Source organism: Hypanus sabinus, unplaced genomic scaffold (assembly GCF_030144855.1).
Source record: "Hypanus sabinus isolate sHypSab1 unplaced genomic scaffold, sHypSab1.hap1 scaffold_1235, whole genome shotgun sequence".
NCBI lineage: Eukaryota > Metazoa > Chordata > Chondrichthyes > Myliobatiformes > Dasyatidae > Hypanus > Hypanus sabinus.
The window spans coordinates 53143-80535 of record NW_026779298.1 but is presented as its reverse complement, the minus strand read 5'-3'; the positions used below and the strand labels follow the sequence as shown (position 1 = coordinate 80535).

The 27393-nt window shown below is 45.9% G+C and overlaps 1 protein-coding gene across 1 annotated transcript; it reads right to left on the bottom strand.

The window, feature by feature from the left end:
• Positions 1–742: 742 nt before the first annotated feature.
• On the bottom strand, positions 743–9343 carry LOC132386635 (carcinoembryonic antigen-related cell adhesion molecule 5-like). The gene is made up of 4 exons (XM_059958930.1): positions 9267–9343; positions 2944–3231; positions 942–1065; positions 743–875 (listed from the first exon to the last, which is right to left on the bottom strand). The coding sequence occupies exons 1-4, from the start codon at positions 9310–9312 to the stop codon at positions 743–745; spliced, it is 591 nt and encodes a 196-aa protein (XP_059814913.1). The 5' UTR covers positions 9313–9343.
• Between the last annotated feature and the right edge of the window lie 18050 nt (positions 9344–27393).

Below are 27393 nucleotides of genomic sequence, written 5' to 3'. Positions count from 1 at the left end.
TTATATTCTATACTTCTAGAATTGAGTACAAACATTGCATTCACCTTCTTCACCACCGACTCAACCTGGAGGTTAACCTTTAGGGTATCTCGCACAAGGACTCCCAAGTCTATTTGCATCACTGGATTTTGAATTCTCTCGCCATCTAAATAATAGTCTGCCCGTTTATTTCTTCCACCAAAGTGCATGAACGTACACTTTACCACATCATATTTCATTTGCCGCTTCTTTGCCAATTACCCTAAACTATCTTGCTCTCTCTGCAGGCTCTCTGTTTCCTGAACGCTGCCGGTTCATCCACCTCTCTTTGTATCTAGGGCAAACCTAGCCGCAGATCTATGAATCCCTTAGCCCACATCTTTGACATACATCGTGAAAAGTAGCGGTCCTAGCACCGAGCCCTGTGGATCTCCAATAGTAATCAGCAGCCAGGCAGAATAGGATCCCTTTATTCCCGCTCTCTGTTTTCTGCCGATCAGTCAATGCTCCACCCACACTAGTAACTTCCCTGCTGTTCCATTGGCTCTTAACTTGGTGAGCAGCCTCATGAGTGGCCCCTTGTCAAAGGCCTTCGGAAAATCCAATTAACCACATCGACTTTATCTCCTTTGTCTACACTGCTAGTAATTTCCTCAAAAGGGTTTGTCATGTGGCTTTAGCCATTCTTGTCGTGTGCCTCCAGGTACTGCCTAATCTCAACCCTAACTATAGATTCCAACAACTTCCCAGCCACTGATGTCAGTCAATCTCCTTCCACAAAGGCCGTCGGTTCATGTTCCCCACCAGTAATGCCTGACTCGCCAGTTTCCTCCAGCTCCGGCTTGTGTAAATTGCTTCGGTCATCGGTTCCCTTTAAACCTTCCAATATCCCACTTCTGCAAAATAAAGATCTCCGGCAATAATTAGAAGAAGAAGCGATATTCGGAGAAAAGGGCATTTACCCGCCAATTTTCCTTGCGAATAACCATGCGCAGACTCCGCCGATCAATCCTCCGGCAAGAGAACCCAGTACAATGCCCACGATCGCGGCAGCGCCTAGGGTGAAATTGTCGCCTGTTTCTGGGGCTAACAAACACACAAAAAAACAACAAATATGTATCTTACATTGCGCAAACCCGTCTTTTTCGGTGTCAAATGGATTTTATAGAACCTTAGAACATCACAGCACAGAAACAGGCCTTTCGGCCCTTCTTGGCTGTGCCGAACCATTTTTCTGCCTAGTCCCACTGATCTGCACCTGGGCCATATCGCTCCAAACCCGTCTCACCCATATAACTGTCCAAGATTTTCTCAAATGTCAAAATTCAGCCCGCATCTGCAACTTCATCTGGCAGCTTATTCCACACTCCCACCACTCTTTGTGCTCCATTTAATCTTTTCCCCCTTCACCCTTAACCCATGACTTCTGTTTTTTTTTCTCCCCTAGCCTCAGTGGAAAAAGTCTGCTTGCATTCACTCTATCTATACCCATCATAATTTTATACATCTCTCTCAAATCACCCCTCATTCTCCTCCGCTCCAGGGAAGTCCTAACCTATTCAAACTTTCCCTGTAACTCAGTTTCTCAAGTCCCGGCAACATCTTTGTAAACCTTCTCTGCACTCTTTCACACTTATTAATATCCTTCCTGTAATTAGGTGACCAAAACTGCATACAATACTCCAAATTCGGTCTCACCAATGTCTTATACAACCTCACCATTACATTCCAACTCTTATACTCAATACTTTGATTTATAAAGGCAAATGTACCAAAAGCTCTCTTTACTACCCTATCTTCGTGTGACGTCACTTTTAGGGAATTTTGTATCTGTACTCCCAGATCACTCTGCTCTACTGCCCCCCTCAGTGTCCTACCATTTGCATTGCATGTTCTACCTTGATTTGACCTTCGGAAGTGCAATACCTCACACATGTCCGCATTAAATTCTATCTGCCATTTTTCAGCCCATTCCTCCAACTGGTCCAAATCCCTCTGCAAGCTTTGAAAGCCTTCCTCACTGTCCACTACACCTCCAATCTTTGTATCATCAGTCAATTTGCTGATCCAATTTGCCACATTCTCATCCAGATCATTGAGATAGATGACAAATAACAATGGACCCAGCACTGCTCCCCGTGACACATCACTAGTCATTGTTCCCATTGTCACTGACAGAAGGGTGAGTTCCTGCCCTGTCTGCAGGAGATTGTTCCCATTGCCACTGTGACAAGGGTGAGTTCCTGCCCTATCTGCAGGAGATTGTTCCCATTGTCACTGAGACAAGGGTGAGTTCCTGCACTGTCTGCAGGAGATTGTTCCCATTGTCACTGACACAAGGGTGAGTTCCTGCCCTGTCTGCAGGAGATTGTTCCCATTGTCACTGACACAATGGTGAGTTCCTGCCCTGTCTGCCGGAGATTGTTCCCATTGTCACTGAGACAAGGGTGATTTCCTGCCCTGCCTGCCGGAGATTGTTCCCGTTGTCAGTGAGACAAGGGTGAGTTCCTGCCCTGTCTGCAGGAGGTTGTTCCCATTGTCACTGAGACAAGGGTGAGTTCCTGCCCTGTCTGCAGGAGATTGTTCCCATTGTCACTGAGACAAGGGTGAGTTCCTGCCCTCTCTGCAGGAGATTGTTCCCATTGTCACTGACACAATGGTGAGTTCCTGCCCTGTCTGCCGGAGATTGTTCCCATTGTCACTGAGACAAGGGTGAGTTCCTGCCCTGTCTGCAGGAGATTGTTCCCATTGTCACTGAGACAAGGGTGAGTTCCTGCCCTGTCTGCAGGAGATTGTTCCCGTTGTACACCAGGGGACTGACAGAGCATTTTCAGGTTTAAAACAATATTTTAAACAACTAGACGCTCCGGTACAATTCGGACCTTCTTTGACCCATCTATACATTGAGAAAATATGTTTGTTATAGTGCTTACCGATATAAAAAAAATGAATGTTGTTATTTACCTGTGCAGCCGCAGTAAACTTGCACGTATGTCTCTCCAGCGCCTCCGCTGAAAGAGTTGCTGGCGATGCACTTGTACGTCCCTGCGTCGTTTCTGTTCACAGTGATTACAGTCAGTTTCGAGTTGCCGAAAGATGTAAATATTCTGTCTTTTTCCTGGATGGGTTGGTTATCCTTGAACCATGTCCGTGTCTGAACAGTGCCCGACGCGTCACAACTCAGTGCGATGGTATCGAGGTTTTCTAGGGGAGTGGAATTATTGGTCACCACGGCAACCCCACTCACCGGCTCTGTAAATACAATTAAAATGCAAATAGTTCTTCACTTGCATTTACCTGCAACACGTCCGCAATATTTGGATGCCGCCAACTGAAGATTGTCTCCATTCATAGCTCTTATCGCCCATGCCTTTCGATATCAGGTTTCATTCCTGATTGAACTAAATTCCGACACAGAGTTTAAAGTTTTAAAGCTGTCACTTACGGTGAACAACATATTTACCATATAACCATATGACAATTACAGCACGGAAACAGGCCCTCTCGGCCCTTCTAGTCCGTGCCGAACGCTTACTCTCACCTAGTCCGACTGACCCGCAGACAGCCCATAACCCTCCATTCCTTTCCTGTCAATCTACCTATCCAATTTTACGTTAAATGACAATACCGAACCTGCCTCTACCACTTCTACTGGAAGCTCGTTCCACACAGCTACCAGTCACTGAGCAATGAAATTCCCCCTCGTGTTACCCTTAAACTTTTGCCCACTAACTCTCAACTCATGTCCTCTTGTTTGAATCTCCCCAACTCACAATCGAAAAAAGTCTATACACATCAACTCTATCTATCCCCTCATAAATTTAAATAACTCTGTCAACTCCCACCTCAACCTTCTACGCTTCAAAGAATAAAGACGTAACTTTTTCAACCTTTCCCTGTAACTTAGGTGCTGAAACCCAGGTAACATTCTAATAAATCTTCCCTGTATTCTCTCTAATTTGTTGACACCTTTCCTATAATTCGGTGACCAGAACTGTACACAGTACTCCAAATTTGGCCTTACCAATGCCTTGTACAATTTTTACACTACATCTCAACTCGAATACTCAATGCTCTGATTTATAAAGGCCAACATACCAAAAGCTTTCTTCACCACCCTATCCACATGAGATTCCACCTTCAGGGAACTATGCACCATTATTCCTAGATCACTCTGTTCTACTGCATTCTTCAATGCCCTACCATTTAACATGTATGTCCTATTTGGATTATTCTTACCAAAATGTAGCACTTCACACTTAACAGCTTTAAACTCCATCTGCCATCGTTCAACCCACTCTTCTGACTGGCCTAAACCTCTTTGCAATCTTTGAAAACCTGCTTCAGTATCCACAAAGCCACCTACCTTAGTATCATCTGCATACTTACTAATCCAATTTACCACCCCATCATCCAGATCATTAATGTATATGACAAACAACATTGGACCCAGTACAGATCCCTGAGGCACACCACTAGTCACCGGCTTCCAACCTGACAAACAGTTATCCAGAGAATTATATATACCATCCCTAAGAATACTTTCCATTAATTTACCCATCACTAATGCCAAACTGACAGGCTTATATTTGCTAGGTTTACTCTTAGAACCCTTTTTAAACAATGGAACCACATGAGCAATACGCCAATCCTCCGGCACCATCCCCGTTTCTGATGACATTTGAAATATTTCTGTTAGAGCCCCTGCTATTCTACACTAACTTCCCTCAAGGTCCTAGGGAATATCCTGTCAGGATCCGGAGATTTATCCACATTTACATCCCTGAAACGCGCCAATAATTGCACCTCTTTAATCGTCATAGTTTCCATAACTTCGCTACTTGTTTCCCTTACCTTACAGAATTCAGTATCCTTCTCCTTAGTGGATACCGAAGAAAATAATCTGTTCAAAATCTCCCCCATCTCTTTCGGCTCCACACACAGCTGACCACTCTGCTTCTCTAAGGGATCAATTTTATCCCTCACTATCCTTTTACTATTTATATAGCTATCAAAACCCTTCGGATTTATTTTCACCTTACTTGCCAAAGCAACCTCGCATCTTATTTTAGCTTTTCTAATTTCTTTCTTAAGATTGATTTTACTTTCTTTATATTCCTCGAGCCCCTCATCTCCTCCATGCTTCCTGTCCTTATTGCAGATATCTCTTTTTTCCGAACAAGTTTCCAATATCCCTCGAAAGCCATGGTACTCGCAAACTTTTAACCTTTGCTTTCAACCGTACAGGAAAATAAAGATTCTGTACACTCAGAATTTCACCTTTAAATGACCTCCATTTCTCTATTATATCCTTCCCATAAAACAAATTGTCCCAATCCACTCCTTCTAAATCCTTTCCCATCTCCTCAAAGTTAGCCGTTCACGAATCGAAAATCTCAACCCTGGGTCCAGTCTTATCCATCTCCACAATTATATTGAAACTAATAGCATTGTGATCACTGGACCCGAAGTGCTCCACAACAGATACCTTCGTCAGCTGGCCTTTCTCATTCACAAACAGGAGATCCAACACACCCCCTTCTCTAGATGGTACCTCTATGTATTGCTGCAAAATAAAATATCCTGCACACATTTTACAAACTCCAAACCATCCATCCCTTTTACAGTGTGGGCTCCCCAGTCTATGTGTGGAAAATTAAAATCTCCCACAATCACTACCCTGTGTTTAGGTGCCAGATGACCTAATATCACCTGGTCAATGCACACACAAATGACAGGACGCAGTTCATGGGCTGCAGCTCGGCATTTAACACTGTCATTCCCGCATCCTGACTGAGAAGTTACGGGGCCAGCTGTCCCCGTTTCTTTCACAAGAGGAAATCTTGCAGCTCAGTTTCATATCTTCAGTTTTGTTAACTGTTGGGCAACGCTCTCCATTTCTGTTGTGTCCTTGAATCACACTGGTGTTGATGCTTGCAGAGTTTCCAACGGGGAAATACGGAAGTACATTGGAACAGCAAGGGCCCCTCACGCACACCTCTTGTTGGTCTGTAACTGGCGTTGCAGTTGACAGTGATGAGAGTTTTGAATCCATGGTCGGATCAGTACTCCTCTGATCAACGCGCTCCAGACTTCTGCCGCCTCCTGTGAAGGAAGTCAAACCCTCACGAAACTGCGGTTTGTATCTTAGCAACCGACTGTTGTAATTCATTCCACCACTGATGCACACTTCCAGTCAACGTGTTCTTGCCTTCCGAAAAGAGGACATGTTCAGGATGTATGTTGAGCAATTTCGGAAACAGAATCAGCTTATTACGGTCAATTCGGCAACGGTCTGCGAGCTGGTGTTTCAACATCTCTGCCTCTGATCTCAACGTGCAAAATGTACAGTTCAGCGGTTGGTTCAGCAAAGACACTAACAGTTAGAGTCACACAAAGCTGAATCAGGACCTTTGCCCCAACTGGTTTATCCCACCGAATATTCTGCCTGAGGTGGTAGCATTTACTCGCTCTTGCTTCATCGCAATTGACCAAATCGATTTTAAACAACCCGATTACGTCCGCATCTACCAATCCCTCCGGCTGATCTTTCTACATCAGCATCAAGCTCTGTGTGAGATCTTTGCTTGTCGCCACCGCTTGAAGTGAATCCCCTTTCATCTTAACAAAGGCCCCGTAGTGTTGCCTTCTCTGCCCTGGAAACTGATTAACAATTTATATCCTGTGTTATTTCCCTCATCTTTCCGTTCAACTAGATTCACTACAGCCTTTGAACACCACGGTTCCTGTACCCTCCCATAACATCTCTGTCTTATTGGAAAGTACCTTTGCAGAACTCCACACAAACATCCGCTGAACATTCGCCACATTTCTTCCGTCCCTTTCCCTGAGAACAATCTGTTCCCAATTTAAGCCTCCAAGTTCTTGCCTGACGGCATCATCGTTCCCCTTACTCCATGTAAACGCTTCGCTAACATGTCTGTTCCTTTCTCTCTCCAATGCTATTGTGAAGGAGATGGAATGATGATCACTGTTTCCAAAATGCTCTCCCACTGAGAGATGTAACAGCTGATGAGGTTCATTTCCCAATACCAAACATCAGGTTCAATTCCCAATACCAAACTTCAGGTTCAATTCCCAATAACAAACACCAGGTTCATTTCCCAATACCAAACTTCAGGTTCAATTTCCAATTCCAAACATCAGGTTCAATTCCCAATACCAAACACCAGGTTCAATTCCCAATAACAAACACCAGGTTCATTTCCCAATAACAAACACCAGGTTCTATTCCCAATAACAAACACCAGGTTCAATTCCCAATACCAAACTTCAGGTTCAATTTCCAATTCCAAACATCAGGTTCAATTCCCAATACCAAACACCAGTTCAATTCCCAATACCAAACTTCAGGTTCAATTTCCAATTCCAAACATCAGGTTCAATTCCCAATACCAAACACCAGGTTCAATTCCCAATAACAAACACCAGGTTCTATTCCCAATAACAAACACCAGGTTCAATTCCCAATACCAAACTTCAGGTTCAATTTCCAATTCCAAACATCAGGTTCAATTCCCAATACCAAACACCAGTTCAATTCCCAATACCAAACTTCAGGTTCAATTTCCAATTCCAAACATCAGGTTCAATTCCCAATACCAAACACCAGGTTCAATTCCCAATAACAAACACCAGGTTCATTTCCCAATAACAAACACCAGGTTCTATTCCCAATAACAAACACCAGGTTCAATTCCCAATAACAAACACCAGGTTCATTTCCCAATACCAAACACCAGGATCAATTTCCAATACTGTGATCAGTTGGTCATGACTAGAATGCTACCCGCTGCAATTTGCTTTTCACAACAGCGGATCTACAACAGATACAACCCCCTCGCTTTGCACTGGGCCTTGGGCCAACTGGCCAATATTGAAACCAATGGCAGGCTGTTGATCATTGACTGAAGCTCACCACTCAACAGAAACATTGTTCTCAATTCCCATTGATTCGCTCCCAACTCTGGGTGGCTGTATCCTCCCCTGCATCTGGATCCTTGACTTCCTCACCGAAAGACGGCAGCCTCTGTGGATCGGGAATAACGTCGCTTCCTCGCAGACAATCCACACTGGATGCACACGGATTGGGAGCAGTCTAAATATGCTGGTTGTCAAACTTTCTGAGAATCTATCCCGGGCCCAACATATTGATGCAATGGCAGTGAAGGCAATTTTTCATAAGGAGATTGAGGGAACTTGATATGCTACTGGAAATACTCGCAAATTTCTAAAGTTGTGCCGTTGGGAGCATTCTAACTGCTTGTAGTACGCGCTGGTCTTGGACCCAGCACGTAAGTGCAATAGCTACGATGGCGTGGCAGCGCCTCCACTTCCTTAGGAGTCTGCGGAGATTCGTCCTGACGTCAAAAGCTTTGACAAACGTCGACAGATGTGTAATGGTGAGAGTATTGACCTTCTACCTCACGGCCTGGAATGAGGAAAGTCGATGCCTTTGAATGGAAAATCCGTCAAAAATTAGTGGATCCAACCCTGTCCACCATGGGTAAAGCCCTCTATAAAGAATAGAGGGCTATGGGAAACGATAGGTAACTTCTCTGGCAGGGACATTCTCGGCACAGCTTTGTATAGTCCTGTAGGTTTTTCAATAGTTCTACGTTTTTTCAAAAACCATTGAGTGCATCTGCATGACGCGTTTTCATCCATTATCAGACACCCTCACCACCCAGGACTTGAGCCTCCCGCGATGCTGCCATCAGGTGGAAGGTACAAGAACCTCAAGACTGGCCCCATCGAGCTGAAGGATAGTTATAATCCTTCAGCCATCAGGCTCTTGAACAAAGCGGATAACAACACTCAGTTGGTTCCCACAACCAATGATCTCTCTTTAAGGACACTTTATCTTGATATTTCATGTTCCCATTACTTATTACTCTTTGTATCTGCGCAGTGTGTTGTCTTGTCCACTCTCGTGGGTTTTCCATTAATCCTGTTAAAGTTACTAATCTACAACTTTACTGAGTATGAGTGAGAGTTGAGCAGTCCGGAAAGTGGGACTGGCCGGGTTCACTGGAGGCCAGGTGCTGCGTCCACAGTCACCAATCATCGCCGAGGCCTGTCCGAGATGGACTTCAAACTAAATCTAATGCGGAACTGTGTTGTTCACTCGGTCTAGTTTTTCATTCGGAAAGAATCCGTCGTTCACCAACGAACAGTAAGGGTTAGATTGTATTCTATAACAACGGGAATGAAATGAATGTTATAGTCGGAGATGGCAGAACTCTGTATAACTCTGTCTCACTTACCAAGGACATACAGATGGAGAGATGGTCGCTGAGGTTTGTGAGCCATTAGCTGGAACCATACTCACACGGTATACCCCACTGTCCGACGTGATCACCGATATCTGGATTCTGACGTCACAAGCGGCAGCGCTGATTGGATCAGAGAATCTGTGCTGAATATCTGGATCAAACCCTGTGTGCTGTTCTACAACTATCTGCTGTTGTGTGGAATCCGATAATGGTCCCGAAGAGAGTTTCTCTCACCCACCGACATGAAGAGAAAGAGAGAGAGTAAAGTGAACGTCATGCACGCGATCCCGAGAGAGCTGAGACTGTCTCTGTTACCCTGGGCGAGTGAGCCACATCTCCCGGTCACTATTGCAGTCCTCGGGAGTCTCTAATCTGAAAACCCGGAGCTGAATGGATCGCACAGCGAGAAGGCGGACACTGAACGCACATAAAACACTGCGGAAACAGGGGGCTATTCGGCCCTTGATATTCTTCTGTCGTTCTCTATCAGCTCACGTAGCATTTTTCTCAAAACTGTTTTCCTGCGAGATTGATGGACTGGTCGGGTGATGTCATCGCATTTGAGTTTGCACACAAAGTCAGCGAGACCAAGGAATAGATTGTAACCTCAGGAAGGGGCAGTCGGGAGAACACTCACCAGTTCTCATTGAAGGGTCAGCGGAGGTAAGGGTGAGCAGCTTTAAGCTCTTTCTTAGGGTATCTCTGTTTGGCTGCACATATTTTTACCTTCACAAAGAAAGTCACGTCAGCGATTTTATCCTGTTACGTCATTGAAGAGACTTGGTATTGGTTTGACACCAAAGACCGGGAAATATGCAAGGTGGGGAGCACTCTGACTCTGACTGTTCCCATTGCCCTCTGATCAGCACGCTCCAATGCCCAGGATCGGCAATGATTGCAGAGGGCTGGGTACACAGTCACATCCATCACCGTACAAGCCTCACCATAATCCAAGACATCTTGAAAAGGTGGTCACTCAACAATAAAAGGTCCAGAAATAAGGGCCACCACCTTCCGTGACCTGGTCTCGTCTCATTACTACCATTGGGAATATGCTCTTGTCTGATTACTACCATCCGTGACATGGTCTCTTCTAATTACTAGCAGGCGGGACATGCTCTCGTCTTATTACTACCATCCGGGATATGCTCTTGTCTCATTACTACCATCCGGGATATGCTCTTGTCTCATTACTACCATCCGGAATATGCTCTTGTCTGATTACTACCATCCGTGACATGGTCTCTTCTAATTACTACCATCCGGGATATGCTCTTGTCTCATTACTACCATCCGTGACGTGGTCTCTTCTAATTACTACCAGTCGGGATATGCTCTTGTCTCATTACTACCATCCGTGACATGGTCTCTTCTAATTACTACCATCCTGGATATGCTCTTGTCTCATTACTACCATCCGGGATATGCTCTTGTCTCATTACTACCATCCGGGATATGCTCTTGTCTCATTATTACCATCCTGGATATGCTCTTGTCTCATTACTACCATCCGTGACATGGTCTCTTCTAATTACTACCATCCTGGATATGCTCTTGTCTCATTACTACCATCCGGGATATGCTCTTGTCTCATTACTACCATCCGGGATATGCTCTTGTCTCATTATTACCATCCTGGATATGCTCTTGTCTCATTACTACCATCCGGAATATGCTTTTGTCCAATTACTACCACCAGGAATATGCTCTTGTCTCATTACTAGCATCCGGGATAAGCTCTTGTCTCATTACTACCATCCGGGATATGCTCTTGTCTCATTACTACCATCCGGGATATGCTCTTGTCTCATTACTACCATCCGGGATAAGCTCTTGTCTCATTACTACCATCCGGGATATGCTCTTGTCTCATTACTACCATCCGGGATATGCTCTTGTCTCATTACTACCAGTCGGGATATGCTCTTGTCTCATTACTACCATCCGGATATGCTTTTGTCCAATTACTACCACCAGGAATATGCTCTGGTCACATTACTACCATGCGGGATATGCTCTTGTTTCATTACTACCGTCCGGGATATGCTCCGAGGGAGCAGCGCCTGTGTCTGTTATATCTGGGGACTGAGCCACACTTCCTGGTCCTCGGGTCAGATAATTGGACCCTTGAGTCATAAGCGTCAGTGTTGAACAGAAACAATATTTTCTTCAACAAATGATCAATTGTTGTGAACTATTTCGCAAACATCTGCCACTGTCTTAGAATGAATTGCTCGGTCTGGGCCTTCCTCCCTTCTTGGCTGTGCCGAGCCGTTCGTCTGCCTTTTCCCACTGACCTGCACCTGGACCATTTCCCTCCAAACCACTCTCATCTATGTACCTATCCAAGATTTTCTTAAATGCTAAAAGTGAGCCCACATTTCCCACTTCATCTGGCAGCTCATTCCACACTCCCACCACTCTCTGTGTGAAGAACCCGCCCCCCATGTTCCCTTTAAACTTTTCCCATTCACCCATAACTCATGTCCCCTGCATTCCTTCTCCCCGAGCCTCAGTGGAAAAAGCCTGCTCGCAAACGACCATAAATCCTGCCTCTCGCGATCTTCTCCAACATCCTTCCCACCGCTGAGGTAAGGCTCACTGGTGTATAATCCCCTGGATTAATTTAATTATTCGTTCATTCATTTCTGTCATCAATTTACTCATTTTCGTGCTTCGTCTTCGCCCGGAGAATAGAGACGATTGTCTCCCCAATCCGCACAGGTAAAGTCCACCACAGCGAGAGGAAGGACAGGTCGGGTCTGTATTTTGGACAGTATTTCAATAGGCAAATGACACCCGAGTTACGGACTCGGAGACCGGGTCTGACTGTCACGTGACAGCTGAAGGATTATAGTTCATTATTATTAATATTATTATGATTATTAGTAGTAGTAGTAGCAGTATTTTTTTCCTCTTCTTCTATTTCTGTATTACGTATTGCATTGAACCGCTGCTGCTAAGTTAACAAATTTCACCACACGTGCCGCTGATGATAAACTTGATTCTGATTCTGAATCTACTGTGGAATGAGGTTGAAAATCTCACCGCGGACAAATATTGTCTCGGCACTGGAGTTCCCTCCTTTGGCCTCTCAATGTCAATAGAATTTCACCGGCTCCTCGGAACAGCAGCCACGATAAAATAGAGAGTGGACAAAGAACGTTGAACCAGTTGTAACTTACTGCAGTAAACACAGATTCTGTTTACAAACGGAGCAGCCACGCAGGGCATAGTGGCGACCAGACCTAATAGGGGGACTGTTAAGTGTCACTGGAGGCTGGAACCTGTGGCTCTGTCTTGTTTAGTCGATATCGTTTCTATTTCGCAACGAACAAACAGTAAAGGTGAAATTGTATTCTTTCACCACAGGAATAAAATGAGAGTAATCTTCCGGGAATGCGTGACTGAATACGGCGGAATCTCACTTACCGAGGACATGCAGAGTGACGAACGCTGAGGTCTCGGAGCCGCTGGTTGGAAGCATATCCACACGGTATCCCCCACTGTCAGCGCTGTTCACCGACTTCAGCAGAAGCGACCCGTTGGAGGCGAATAACTCAGCCCGAGAAGTGAATTCTTTGGTCACGTTCTGATTGTTCCAGTGGGCGATTATTTCATCCTTAACAAACCAGATCACTCTGCTGAGCCCGGCCGACGGCCGCACGGAAAAGAACGCATCACCCCCCTCGGGGACATTTATCCGGCTGTGCTCCACGTGGATGGTAAAGTTCTGAGACTGACCTGAGGAAGGGAAAACCGGATCAGGGAAAAGCGACAGAGGCGGATAGTCTCGAACTACACAGATACTTACACAGAACAATAAGTACCGACATTTAAGCTGTAACATCTCTCGTAATCTATTTTCTACAGCAACCACCTGCCGTTCTGTCGGTTCTCTGAACACTACCGGCCTGTGAGAGAGAGACCCTCACCCGCAGGAATGAAGAGACAAAGAACAAACGCCGAGAAGGACAGTCCCGCCATTCCGAGAGAGCAGCGCCTGTCTCTGTCACACTCGGAGACCGAGCCGCACTTCCTGGTCCCCGGGCCGGATCACTGCAGCCCGTCATCGGAAAAGGCTGAGCTGAATGGATGGCCGAGCGAGAACGTGTCGGGGAGAATGAACGAGCCTGAAACACGGAAGATGTAGAAGCCCTTCAGCCCTCGCTCCTCTTCTTTCCTCCTCTACCAGCTCACGTGACTTTTACCTGAAAACTACTTTCCAACCAGATAGGTAGACTGGCTGAGTGGCGCCGCCACGACAATTTTGCACACAGAGACAACACGACGAAGGAGTTGATTGTCGACTTCACGAAAGAGAAATCGGGAGAATATACACACGTCCACATTGAAGTTGTGCAAATGGCGAGCAGCTTTAAGATCTTCGGCGCGGAACTTCGTGGAAGATCTCCGCTTGGCCTGACATACTGATACATTCACAACGAAAGGCACATCAGCGGCGGCAGCTTATTAAGAGTGTGAAGAGACTTGGCATGTCAGAAATGACACGGGGTGGTGTACAGCATGGGCAGAGGCTGCAGAGGATTGTCGGCACAATCACATCCATTAACGGCACAAACCTCACCATCACGGAGGCACAAAGTCGAAACGCCCCTCAACACACAAACAGGAGCTTCTGCCCATCTGCATAGACCCATCGACCTCGTTGTTGTACAAAGTTAATGCTTGATATCCCACACCCCATCGCTGCTTATTTGTTCATTTGTCATTCTTTCTGTATGTTTCATTCCTACAATGTGCTGTCGTTTGCAACCTGCTGTAACACGCAGTAGATTTGCCGTCTCCCTGATTCTAATACGGTTATTAAGCCATGGATTTACTAAGGATGCCGCAAGAAAATTATCCCCGGGGTTGTATCTGGTTAAAAAAGTGAATTTTGATAAACGTCCTTGAAAGAGATGGAGCAAGTAAATCTGTGTGCAGGTAGCCCCTCCTGATTCGTCACCATCGGTGGTGTCGTCAGCAGACGTCAGCATGTCATTGGAGCTGGGCATAACCTCATAGTCTTCCATCAGTGTAATGCAAATAGAGCAGGGAAGAGAAACTCGCTTCTGTTAAACCTAACTTATTGTACCAAAGACAAACAGCCACCATGAGATGCTCCAGAGCTGACCTCAGCATCCTGGAACGAAGCAGAAATCAGGATGCCTCAGTGAAGATGTCCCACACCTCCCTTGGGAGGACTGAGAAGGTTCACGTGTGAGTTTGTATCTGAGAGATCAGTGGGTCAGTGAGATCACGTTTGAGACCGAGGAATTTATTTTGCACGATTTCAGTTGAGGTGAGGTCAGAAAATTCAAGATACTCTGCACGTACAGACACATGAGTGGAACCCCATTTTACCAGGCGCATCAAAAAATACCGCTGTTTAGCCCCTCGTTAACAGGCCAATCAATACAGCGGTGAGAAAACTATTTTTTTTTTCGAACTCCGCACCTCTAGCCGTGATATGACTTGTTTCTCACTAATCAGAGAGACCCGGGATATATTGTCCACCCGCGCCCCAATCTGAGCGAAGACTGTGTAAATGCTGCCCTCTTGCAATTTCCCGTCCTCAAGATATCACCGATCGTACAATGTACAATAGGAAAGGTTCATTTATGAAAGCCGACTTAATCAAACAGTGGTTCAGGAGGAGAAGGAAGAGATAAAAATTAAATATTATCACACGTTATAATCAAGAAAATAAAAATGTGCACAAAGTTGGAGCTGAAATTTTCCGGAAGCTGGATGTGTCTTCCCGTCTTCAGCCTTCACCCGGCAAACTGGCCAAGCTGGCATCAGACCCTCCAGTCCGAAAGGCGTCGCCACCGAACGGTCAGCCAATTCAATCCGCAAACACCAGGAAATCTGCAGATGCTGGAAATTCAGGCAACACACACAAAGCGCTGGTGGAACACAGAAAGACAGGTAGCAGACGTTTCGGGCCGAGATCCTTCGTCAGGACTAACTGAAAGGTCAGATAGTAAGGGATGTGAAAGTAAGAGGGGGAGGGGAATGCGAACTGATAGGAGAAGACAGGAGGGGGTGGGGTGAAGTTGAGAGCCGGAAAGGTGATTGGCGAAAGGGATATAGAGCTGGAGAAGGGAAAGGAGCATGGGACGGGAGGCCTCGGGAGAAAGAAAGAAAGGGGGAGGGGAGCACCAGAGGGAGATGGAGAACAGGAAGAGTGATGGGCAAAAAGAGAGAGAAAAAAAGGAGCAGAGGGGAGAAAACTAAGTATATCAGGGATGCGGTAGGAAGGGGAGGAGGGGCATTAACGGAAGTTAGAGAAGTCAATGTTAATGCCATCAGGTTGGAGGGTATACAGCCAGTATATAGGGTGTTGTTTCCCCAGCCTGAGTGTGGATTCATCTTGACAGTAGAGGAGGCCATGGATAGACATATCAGAATGGGAATGGGACGTGGAATTAAAATGTGTGGCCATTGGGACATCCAGCTTTCTCTGGCGGACAGAGCGTAGGTGTTCACCAAAACGATTTAGCCAATTTAATCCTCGCTGAGAGCACCAAACGCCTTGTTACGACTCATCCTCCAGGCCTCAGTTGGGCGAATCTAATCTGTTGATCCTATCTCTCTTGCTTCCTTGACTACTTAATAGAAGAGACAGCTTCCAGTTCACGGGCCTTCAGCAGATCCTCCTCAGATTAGCCAAGTCAATAATGAACGTCTTCTGTGCGATGTCTCTCACTGCCAGTCCCAAAACAGAGATCTACAGGCAACCTCGCATCGCGCCCGAGCGTGAAGTAGTTCGGCGAGTGTCCAGGACCTTCATTCTTTGCCCAATTGTACCCGTGGACCATCTGCCTGGTATGGTGACTATACGTGTTCCTCTTGTTGATATCCATGGCTCCGAGCAGGTCCCGCCGTATCCGGTTGAAACCACCAGGCTGGGGATCATCCTGAGGGCGATGAGGCGTGGTTTCCACTGGATCAGTCGTTCGCGAATCTCCTGTGTTACCCACAGAATCTAAGGGACGGGCGGACAGCACGCATATTCTTCAGCCGTGAATTTAGAGAAGATCATTACAGCACAGAAACAGGCCCTTCCGCCCTTCTTGTCTGTGCCGAACCATTTTTCCACCCAGTCCCGCTGACCTGCACCTTGACTATATCGGTCCATACACCTTTCATCCACGGACCTGTGCAAGATTTTCTTAAGTGTTAGAAGTGATACCACATTTACCACTTCAGCTGGCAGCTCATTCCACACTCCCACCACTTTCTGTGTGAAGAAGCCCCGCCCCGATGTTGGCTTTAAACTTTCCCCCTTCACCCTTAACTCATGTCCTCTGCTTTTTCTCTCCCCGAGCCTCAGTGGAAAAAGCCTGCTCGCAAATGGCCATAAATCCTGCCTCTCGCGATCTCCTTCCCACCGCTGAGGTAAGGCTCACTGGTGTATAATCTCCTGAGTTAATTTAATTATTCGTTCTTTCATTTCTGTCATCAATTTACTCATTTATGTGCTTCGTCTGTCTGTCTGTTTGTTTATTCTGCCGCGACGTTCGCCCGGAGAATAGAGACGATTGTCTCCCCAATCCGCACAGGTAAAGTCCACCACAGCGAGAGGAAGGACAGGTCGGGTCTGTATTTTGGACAGTATTTCAATAGGCAAATGACACCCGAGTTATTAACCTAGAGACGGGGGTCTGACTGTCACGAGACAGCTGAAGGATTATAGTTCAACTTAGCAAGTAAATCACAGTCAAAGTAAAATATATCATCAGTGTACATGCATACACGTCACCACAAGCACCCTCAGATTCTTTTACTGTGGGCATGTCAGCAAATCTATAGAAGTGTAACTGTAAACAGGATAAATGTAACTGTGCAAATGCAGATATAAATAAATAACAAGAAATCACGACTGTGAGATAACAGGATAACAGGGTCCTTAAATCAGCGTGGTAATCTCCTTTCGGTGAAGAGTCTGATGGTTGAGGGTCAGCGACTGTTCTTGATTCCGGTGCTGCCAGTCCCGAGGCAGCGTTACCTTCTACCTCATGGCAGCAGCGGGAAAAGTGCACACACCGGGTCGTGAGGATCTTTGTGACGGTGGATGATGCTTTTCTCCGACGCGTTTCACGTGGATCTGCTCAGTGGTTTGGAGGGTTGTGCCCGTGACGTGCTGGGACGACTGCGCCACCTGCTGGGTGATTTGCCGCTCGGAGACATTGGTCTTCCCACACGATGTCTGACTGCAGACTCTCAGTGCACTTCCCGCAACACATCCACAGAGGTTTGCCGAGGTATTTCATGACATGCCGGATCTCGTCAGGCTCCTGAGGAATTAAAACAGTTCTCGTGTTTTCCACGCAATTACATCTCTACTGTGGTTCCAGGCCTGGTCTGATGAGAGAGTAGCAACCAGAAATTTAAAGTTACTGACCCTTCCACCTCTGATCCTCTGATGATTACTGGCTGATGGACCTCTGATTTCTCGAAGTCCGAACATTTATGTGATGATTACGTCGCTTTGTTCGTGACTCTCCCTTCGATGAAAACAATTTACTATCACACATAGAGCTGTACAATGCAGGAGCAGAGCCTTCGCCATCGAAAAAAAAGTAAATCACATGCCCTCTCCATGACCTGGAGGAACTGACCCTCCTCTTCACGAGCCCGTGTCTCGTGTCAATGTAAACATCAACTACTACACTCTTAGAAAAAACAACGATAAAGTTGTTTTCCCCTGTGACGCTAAGGGCTCAATTCAGATAGAGCATGATTAGAATACATCTGACCGAACTGATATCTTGTATGTACGCAGTTAGATCATTACGTTAGTTTACACTCAATATCACCGATCACAGAAACAGCATACAATCTCTATTTCTGTTGTAGATGGGTCAGGCAACTTGGGGATTTAGTCCGCAGGGTCCGGTTGTCACAGATACTGTAACAAGTCTGAAATTACCTTGTTCTGTCCAGTCCGTTCCCAATGCTGACTCTAGATGGCGCAGTGGAGCTGACAGCAGACAGGACAGGGTGACACCATCGAGTCAGTTGTCAACGTTGCCAGTGGAAATTGTACTTGCCAGGTTCAGAACGACGTAACGGTGAAACGCAGCGGCTTTTCTGTAAAGATCAGCCTGTCGCGTAAATAAAAGTTTCTGTCTATATTCCACTTCATTGGACCGCTTAAACGTCCAAGTAATTTCATTTCACAATTTAGCAATTTTCATGCTATGCTCTTCTGTCGACGTCGGTCACCAGAGGGATAAAATATATGTAGCGAATATGGAGCAGAGTTCCAGATATCACAGAGGGTCTGGAGGGATTTATTTCGATGTCAATTTGCCGGAAATTTAAAATATTCATTTAAGTGTAAGGCGAATAACATTACTCGTACCCCAGAGGATACAGAACTAAAGAGCGGGTAGAACTCTTCTGTTATAGTTATGGACTGCCCTGTCGGGTTTTCAGCCTCAGTAACCGCGGGCCGGTGCTTGTCATCAGGATCGCTCAAAGCCGCTCTTCACAGTAGCAGCTTCACTTGACATCACCACCTATTGTCGAGTGAAACTCCTGACGTTTTGAGAAGTAGATGCGTTTCTCAGAATACAGATCCCCGAGCAGTGCAAGCCTGACTTCACTAAGTTAAGGAAGCTACCCCTTTGTGAATAAAATGCAGCCGCCGAACACAGTGAGCGAACCAATCTTGGGGCCAGTTACCGGGGTATGACTAACATAACATGAAGGGGTAGAAACATAAACCGCTGAAAACACTCAGCAGGTCGGGCAGCATCTGTGAAAGGAGAAGCAGCAGTCAACATTGCGATGCAGGACGGGAAGGCGGGGAACAACAAAGCGGCACTAAAATGTTAAATGAACCGTCAACGGAGAGGGAGGGACATGGGAACGAAAAAATTCGTTCAGCAATTCTGACGGCGGATTTCAACTTGAAATCTTTAACGTTCCTTCTCCACAGGGGCTGGCCGACCGTGTGTATTCCGGGATGTCCTTGTTCTTGATATTTCCAACAACCCCAGCGCCTACGTTGTCATAAAATTCAGTCAAATCCAGTTTATAGGTGAAAGGAAAGATCTCTTCAGGTATCCCGTCCTGGAAGATCCCGATTTTTCAGGTCCTCGGCAACAGGGTCTCAGAATCCTTGCCGGCTCTCACCGCTCTCTGTCTGCAAATCAGTCAAGACCGTACACCCCTCTATCCGAACCTCCCCTCCCCTTTACCCTTCCCTGTTTCCGAAGCACCCGGCAAGAACTACACCTCTCTCCATTTCTGTCCCCTACAACCACCCTGTCTCTGTAAACACCTCCATTGCTGTTCCTATCAGAGTCTTCGCAACCCTCTCCGGTCCCGAGAACCTTCCCCATCTATGCAACTGTGTACACTGTTAACAAAAAAATTAAGATTCCCGGGGAAATGTGAACATTCTGTTGTGAAGGTGCATTTTTTTACCCGCTTCCTTACTATTTGTGGATGGGACAGAATTACAGGATTGAATCCGTTGTGTTTGGGAAATTCTGTTGTGATTTCAGGAATCATCTACCCAGGGTGGAAGTTGAAGTCCCATGGAAAACAACGTTTTGGTTGAAATCACTTGTGACGAACAAGGGAATTCCTCAAAGAAGAACATGGATAAATGATGACAAACCCATCCAGGTTAATGACAGGAGGTCTCAATCTTCAGAAAAAGCTGATCTGAACATAGCCCATCTTTACAGAAACGACACAGGAAAATATAAATGTACCGTAAGCAATGATTTCAGTTGTGACCGCGCTGAGATCTATCTACCTTCAAGTGAAATGTAAGTTTGCAGGTAGCTCATTACGTCAAATTGCCTTCCGGATTACTGATTACAGAAACAATGATTACGGATGCTGACACTAGAGGGCGCAATGGGACAAGTTTTGGACAGGACAGGACTACGCCACCGAGTCGGTACTCAACGTTGACCCTGGAAATTATACTTGCCAGGTTGAGTACAAAGTAACCATCAAACACAACGGCCTTTCTGTTAAGATCACAGTGCCGGGCAAGTGAACGTTTTGGTCTATATTCCACATCCAACCACCGCTTCAACGTCCGAGCAATTTTATTTTGCAATTTTCACGCTATTTTATTCTGTATACTTTAATCGTCAGAGAAGAAAGAAGCTGCGTTGTCAGGGACGGGAAAGATGGAGCAGATATACCACAGGGCCTTAAGGGACATAATTGTAAGTCAAAGAGCCAGGTTTATTTCAAAACCAATTTGAATTAGATGCTTATTTAAGTCTACAGCGAATAATGTCTCATTCTTGTAAGAACATTTTAACTCTTTATTTATAAAAAATAATGTAGAACCGTGCCGGTTTATCTGCCTCTGTTATAGAAGGCCGTTCTGTACCCGTGCTTGTAAACAGGATTGCCCATCGCTTCCCTTGACATCCGCAGCTTCATTTGGAATCACCACCGACTGTGCAGTGAACCTGCTGAAGTTTTGAGAAGCAGATCTGTTTCTCAGAGTACAGACCTGCGAGCAGGGCGGACGTGACTTCACGAAGTTAAGGAATCGATCCGTTTGTGAACGAAGTTCAGCTGCTGGACATACTGAATGAACCAAATTCAAATCAAATTAAATTAAGCCAGCAGTCAAAAAAGAGACCGACAAAATAAATCCGTAGAATTGTGGCCGGGAACTCCTTTTCATAAACTGCATTTCCTAACTTGGTCTACAGAACCCAGCTGATGTGGTTGGACTGCAGTAGAAAGGAGTGATTCCATTCCTCTTTCAGTTCTGTTGGCAGAGCCCGTGTCTCATGTCAATGTAAACATCAACTATTACACTCTCAGAAAAAAAAACACGATACAGTTGTATTCCCCTGTGACGCTAAGAGCGCAATTCGGATAAAACATGGTGAGAAGATATCGAAGTGACACAATATCTTATAGGTATGCAGGTAGATCATTACATTACTTTACATTCAATATTACCGATCACAGAAACAACATAACTCGGAGTCCTGCCATGTGCAGAAGTTCGCTGATGACACGGCCATAGTGGGGTGTGTCAGGAATGGTCAGGAGGAAGAGTATAGGAAACTGATACAGGACTTTGTGATATGGTGCAACTCAAACTACCTACGTCTCAATATCACCAAGACCAAGGAGATGGTGGTGGAGTTTAGGAGACCTAGGCCTCATATGGAGCCAGTGATCATTAATGGAGAATGTGTGGAGCAGGTTAAGACATACAAGTATCTGGGAGTGCAGTTAGACGAGAAGCTAGACTGGACTGCCAACACAGATGCCCTGTGCAGGAAAGCACAGAGTCGACTGTACTTCCTCAGAAGGCTGGCGTCATTCAATGTTTGTAGTGAGATGCTGAAGATGTTCTATCGGTCAGTTGTGGAGAGCGCCCTCTTCTTTGTGATGGCGTGCTGGGGAGGCAGCATTAAGAAGAGGGACGCGTCACGTCTTAATGAGCTGGTAAGGAAGGCGGGCTCTGTCGTGGGCACATAACTGGAGAGTACACATCGGTGGCTGAGAGGAGGGCGCTGAGTAGGCGACGGTCAATCATGGAAAACCCTGAACATCCTCTGCACAGCACCATGCAGAGACAGAGAAGCAGCTTCAGCGGCAGGTTGCTGTCAATGCAATGCTCCTCAGACAGGATGAAGAGCTCATTACTCCCCAACGCCATTCGGCTCTACAATTCAACCACTAGGGGCAAGACATGTTAAAGTGCCGGGGTTAGGACTGAGCTTAAGTTACCACTCAATGCACTTTAGTAAACTATTTAAGAACTTGTTAAAAGCTATTTATTAATGCTTTTTGGGAGGGTGATTTTAGATGCATATCATATTTATACTGTTAAATACTGTATGTAATTAGTTTTGCTACACTGGAAAATGTTGAATTTCCCCTTGGGGATGAATAAAGTATCTATCTATCTATCTATCTATCTATCTATCTATCTATCTATCTATCTATCTATCTATCTATCTATCTATCTATCTATCTATCTATCTATCTATCTATCTATCTATCTATCTAATCTCTGTTTAAGGTGTAGATGGGCCAGGCAAAATCAGGATTCAGACGCAGATTCCGTTTGTCACAGATACTGTCACAAGTCTGAAATAAACTTGGATCTGCTCAGTGGTTTGGAGGGTTGTGCCCGTGACGTACTGGGACGACTGCGCCACCTGCCGGGTGATTTGCCGCTGGAAGACATTGGTCTTCCCACGCGATGTCTAACTGCAGACTCTAAGTGCCCTTCCCGCAACAGATTCACAGAGGTTTGCCCGAGGTATTTCATGACATGTCGGATCTCGTCAGGCTCCGGAGGAATTAAAACTGTTCTCGTGCTTTCCACGCAACTACATCTCCACTGTGGCTCCAGGACCGGTCCTCTGAGAGAGTGGCGCACAGAAATATAAAGTTACTGACCCCTCCACCTCTGATCGTCTGATGATTACTGGCTCATGGACTCTGGTTTCTCAAAGTCTGATCATTTATGTGATGATTACGTCGCTTTGTCCGTGACTCGCCTTCCGAATAAAACAATTTACTATCACACATAGAGCTGTTCCGTGCAGGAGCAGAGCCTTCGGCCATCGAAAAATAGTAAATCACATGCCCTCTCCATGACCCCGTGGAACTGACGCTGTGCCCTCCTCTTCATAACCTGTCATTCATTTGTCATTAGGACCAATACGTCGGTCACGATCGTAATTTGGTCTACAGCTTCCCAGCTGAAATGATTGGACTGCAGTAGAAAAGAATAATTCCATTCCTCTTTCAGTTCTATTGGGAGAGCCCGTGTCTCGTGTCAATGTAAACATCAACTATCACACTCTGAGATAAAAAACAACGATACCGTTGTATTCTCCTGTGACGCTAAGGGCTCAATTCAGATAGAACATGGTGAGAAGAAATCTAATCGAGCCAATATCTTATAGGTACGCAGGTACCTCATTACATTAGTTTACATTCAATGTCACCGTTCACAGAAACAGCATACAATCTCTATTTAAGTTGCAGATGGGTCAGGGAATATCAGGATTCAGCCGCAGCGCCCTGTTGTCACAGATACTGTCACAAGTCTGAAATCAATTTGTTCTGTCCTGTAAGTTCCCAATACGACTATCGATGGCGCAAGGGAGCAAATGTCCAGCAGACAGAATAGGGGACACCATCGAGTCATTTATTAATGTTGATAAATAAGTGGAAATTATACTTCCCAACACAGCAGCCTTTTTGTAAAGATCACTTAACCGTAAATGATCAATTCATTTTATTTTTCAATTTATGGAGCAGAGATGTAGATACCATGGAAGGTCTGGAGTGATTTATTTAGAAGTCAATTTGCCGGAAATTTAATATCTTCATTTAACCCTACGGCGAAGAGTATTTCATGTTTCCCAGAGCACAGAGAACTAAAGAGCAGGTGGAACTGTTCGGATAAAATTACGGAGAGCCATGTCGGCTTATCTGCTTCGGTACCCGAGGGACATATAGTGCCCAGGCCTGTCAGCAGGATCGCTCAAAGCCGTTCTTCACAGTAGCGGCTTCAGTTGACGTCACGACGTATTGTCGAGTGGAACTCCTGACGTTTTGAGAAGGAGATGCGTTTCTCAGAATACAGATCCCCGAGCAGTGCAAGCCTGATTTCACGAAGTTAAGGAAACAACCCCTTTGTGAATAAAATACAGCCGCCGGACACAGTGAGCGAACCAATCTTGGAGCCAGTTACCCGGGGTATAAGTCACATAATATTAAGGGGCAGAAACAGAATCTGATGGAGACAGTGAGCAGGTCGGGCAGCATCTGTGAAGGGAAAAACAGAAGTCGGCATTGCAATGCAGGACGGGGAGGTGCGGAAACAATAAAGTATTAAATTAACCTTCAGCGGAGAGAGAGGGAAATGGGGCCGATGGGACTCGTGCAGCAGTTCTGACAGAGCATCTTCGACTTGAAATCTTAACCGTTCCTTTTCCGCGGAGGCTGCTCGACAACCTAATTGTATTGCTGGGCGTGTGAGAACAACTCTCAGATTATTTTAAGAAGTGTGTTCGTTGACTTACAACGATAGACAATAATAGACAACAGGTGCAGAAGTAGACCATTCGGCCCCTCGAGTCTGCACCGCCATTCTGAGATCATGGCTGATCATTCACTATCAATACCCAGTTCCTGCCTTGTCCTCATATCCCTTGATTCCCCTATCCATCAGATATCTATCCAGCTCCTTCTTGAAAGCATCCAGAGAATTGGCCTCCACTGTCTTCCGAGGCAGTGCATTCCACACCTCCACAACTCTCTGGGAGAAGAAGCTCTTCCTCAACTCTGTTTTAAATAACTGACCTCTTATTCTCAATCCATGCCCTCTGGTACTGGACTCTCCCAACATCTGGAACATATTTCCTGCCTCAATCCTATCAAATCCTTTAATTATCTTAAACGTTCCAATCAGATCCCCTCTCAATCTCCTCAATCCCAGCGTGTACAAGCCCAATCTCTCCAATCTCTCTGCGTAAGACAGCCCTGCCATCCCAGGAATCAACCTAGTGAATCTACGCTGCACTTCCTCAATTGCCAGAATGTCCTTCCTTAAACCTGGAGACCAAAACTGCACACAATACTCCAGGTGTGGTCTCACCAGGGCCCTGTACAAATGCAAAAGAACATCCTTGCTCTTGTATTCAATTCCCCTAGTAACAAAGGCCAACATTCCATTTGCCCTCTTCACTGCCTGTTGCACTTGCTCATTCACCATCATTGACTAGTGAACTAGGACTCCTAGGTCTCTTTGCATTTCTCCCTTACCTAACTCGACACCGTTCAGACAATACTCTGCCCTCTTGTTCCAGCTTCCAAAGTGGATAACTTCACATTTATTCACATTGAATGACATCTGCCAAGTATCTGCGGAGGAGTTTGATCCCGCATGACCCAATTGTTACAACCCACCCGGGTCCTTGACAGTATTAAATCCTTCAGAAGCGACAACAGGTTGGTTTGTCGCTTCTGCAACATCGGTCACAGTGCACCCATGGGTGGGGCGAATGCCCGACAGCTCCCGAGTACCTCCCGACGCGCGCGTATGTGTGTGTGTGTGTGTGTGTGTGTGTGTGTGTGTGTGTGTGTGTGTGTGTGTGTGTGTGTGTGTGTGTGAGTGTGTGTGTGTGTGCGTGTGTGTGTGTGTGTGAGTGTGCGTGTGCGTGTGCGTGTGTGTGTGTGTGTGTGTGTGTGTGTGAGTGTGAGTGTGTGTGTGTGTGTGTGTGTGTGTGTGTGTGTGTGTGTGTGTGAGTGTGTGTGTGTGTGTGTGTGTGTGTGTGTGTGAGTGTGCGTGTGCGTGTGCGTGTGTGTGTGTGTGTGTGTGTGTGTGTGTGAGTGTGTGTGTGTGTGTGTGTGTGTGTGTGTGTGTGTGTGTGTGTGTGTGTGTGTGTGTGTGTGTTTGTGTGTGTGTGAAGAACTTTCAGCCAATCATTGGTGAAATACCAAGACTTCTTAACCTCCCGGTGAAATCGATCAATCTCTTTGTTCTCATTCCATCAATATGCCCGTCACGGGATGGATCCTCTGGGATGCTGACACCCAAAACCATGAAACTGGTCACCATTCCATTTCTGATCCATCGTTGAGGACTGGTGTGTGTTCTCCCGAAATCCTCTCCCTGATGCACACACTTAATTCCTTGAATGTATTGACATTCAGTGCTCTGTTGCAACACGACTCAACCAACTCAACTATCTCACAACATTGTGGCTCCTGTTAAGGGTCTGAGAATCTGCGCAACGTTGTGTCAGGTGATGAACATATAGATGGTGTTTCAGAATACGTACACAACGCTGGAAGAACTCAGCAGGTCAGGCAGCATCCGTGAGAAAAGAGTAGCAAGCGTTTCGGGCCGAGACCTCTTTTCTCACGGATGTTGCCTGACCTGCTGAGTTCTTCCAGCGCTGTGTCCTTATTCTTTGATCCACAGCATCTACAATTTGTATTTTTGTGTAGATCCTGTTTGATCTGTCCAGCTCCAAAGTCTTGGTTGGAGAGAGGTTGGAGCAGTCGGCTAAGCCAGCATCCTTTTGCTATACTTGCACTGATGATCAGTGAAGCGAGGATGGTATTTCCAATCCTGGCTGACTGTGGCCTGTTGCTGAGGAAATCAAGGACCGAGGTGCAGAGCGCCGCCTAGAGGCTGGAATTGGAATCATGTTGCTGAGTACAGACTTAATGATGGTGTTCAATTCTGTTCTGGTAGCAATCAATAGCTGTTGTGTGCTCGGGCAGCAGGCTGAGGGTAGCAGACACCAACAGAATCAACAAACTCATTCGTAAGGCCAGTGATGTTGTGGGGATGGAACTGGACTCTCTGACGGTGGTGTCTGTAAGGAGGATGCTGTCCAAGTTGCATGCCATCTTGGACAACGACTCCGATCCACTCCAGAATGTACCGGTTAGGCACAGGTGTACATTCAGCCAGAGACTCGTTCCACCGAGATGTAACACTGAGCGTCATAGGAAGTCATTCCTGCCTGTGGCCATCAAACTTTACAACTCCTCCCTCGGAGTGTCAGACACCCTGAGGATGGTCCTGGACTTATTTCCACTTGGCATGATTAACTTATTATTAAATTATTTATGGTTTTATATTTCTATATTTCTACACTATTCTTGGTTGGTGCGGCTGTAACGAAACCAAATTTCCCTCGGGATCAATAAAGTCTGTCTGTCTGTCTATCTGTCTGCCTGTCTGTCTGACGTAGGTTGTTGTGCTGTTCATCGAAGACCAGGTGGAGAGCCAGTTACAAATGCAATACCGTTGAACTATTGTGGTGGTCGGTAACTTGCAGCGGGATTCAGATCTTTGCAGAGTCACGAGCTGACTCAGGCTATGACCAGCTTCTTAAAGCCCTTTATCTCAGAGTATTGTGAGTGCCAATGGGCCACAAAACTCTGTGCAAAGAAACTTCCCCATGCGCCTCCTTCAAATCTCACCCTTCCCCCCTCTATAACCCCCAATATTTGACAATTCTACCATTGATGTACTATGCTGATTGTCTCCCTTAACTGTGCATCCCATAATATTATGAGCCTCAGTCGCAGCGATTCCTGAGTTTCTGTTTTACTGCATAGACCT